At 59.9% G+C, this 232-nt stretch overlaps 1 protein-coding gene across 1 annotated transcript; it reads left to right on the forward strand.

Moving 5' to 3' along the window:
• Positions 1-10: 10 nt before the first annotated feature.
• Positions 11-231, forward strand: CSUI_006600 (uncharacterized protein; the record flags this gene model as incomplete). Its single annotated transcript, XM_068066756.1, has 1 exon — positions 11-231. A coding segment is annotated over one exon (99 nt), but the record flags the coding sequence as incomplete, so codon positions are not given.
• Between the last annotated feature and the right edge of the window lies 1 nt (position 232).

The following is a 232-nucleotide window of genomic DNA, read 5'->3' on the forward strand; positions in this document are numbered from 1 at the left end:
TTCCCCTTCGTGTTTCCCTTCCAACCGCCCTGCATGACGGCACTTACTGTCTCCGCGGCTGTCTGTGCTGCTGCCTGTTGGAGGAGGGGGTCAAAGGAGGGGTAGAATGATGGACGCTTGTGTCTTGCTGCTGGCAGGATAGAAGCGTGCGCCGATGTCTGGCGCATCTCCGCCGTGAAAGCGGTATTTCTGTGGGGAATGGGCCCTGAGCGGTGTGTACAGAGACGTGCCC

This window comes from Cystoisospora suis (genome assembly GCF_002600585.1).
Source record: "Cystoisospora suis strain Wien I chromosome Unknown contig_3366, whole genome shotgun sequence".
Taxonomy (NCBI): domain Eukaryota; phylum Apicomplexa; class Conoidasida; order Eucoccidiorida; family Sarcocystidae; genus Cystoisospora; species Cystoisospora suis.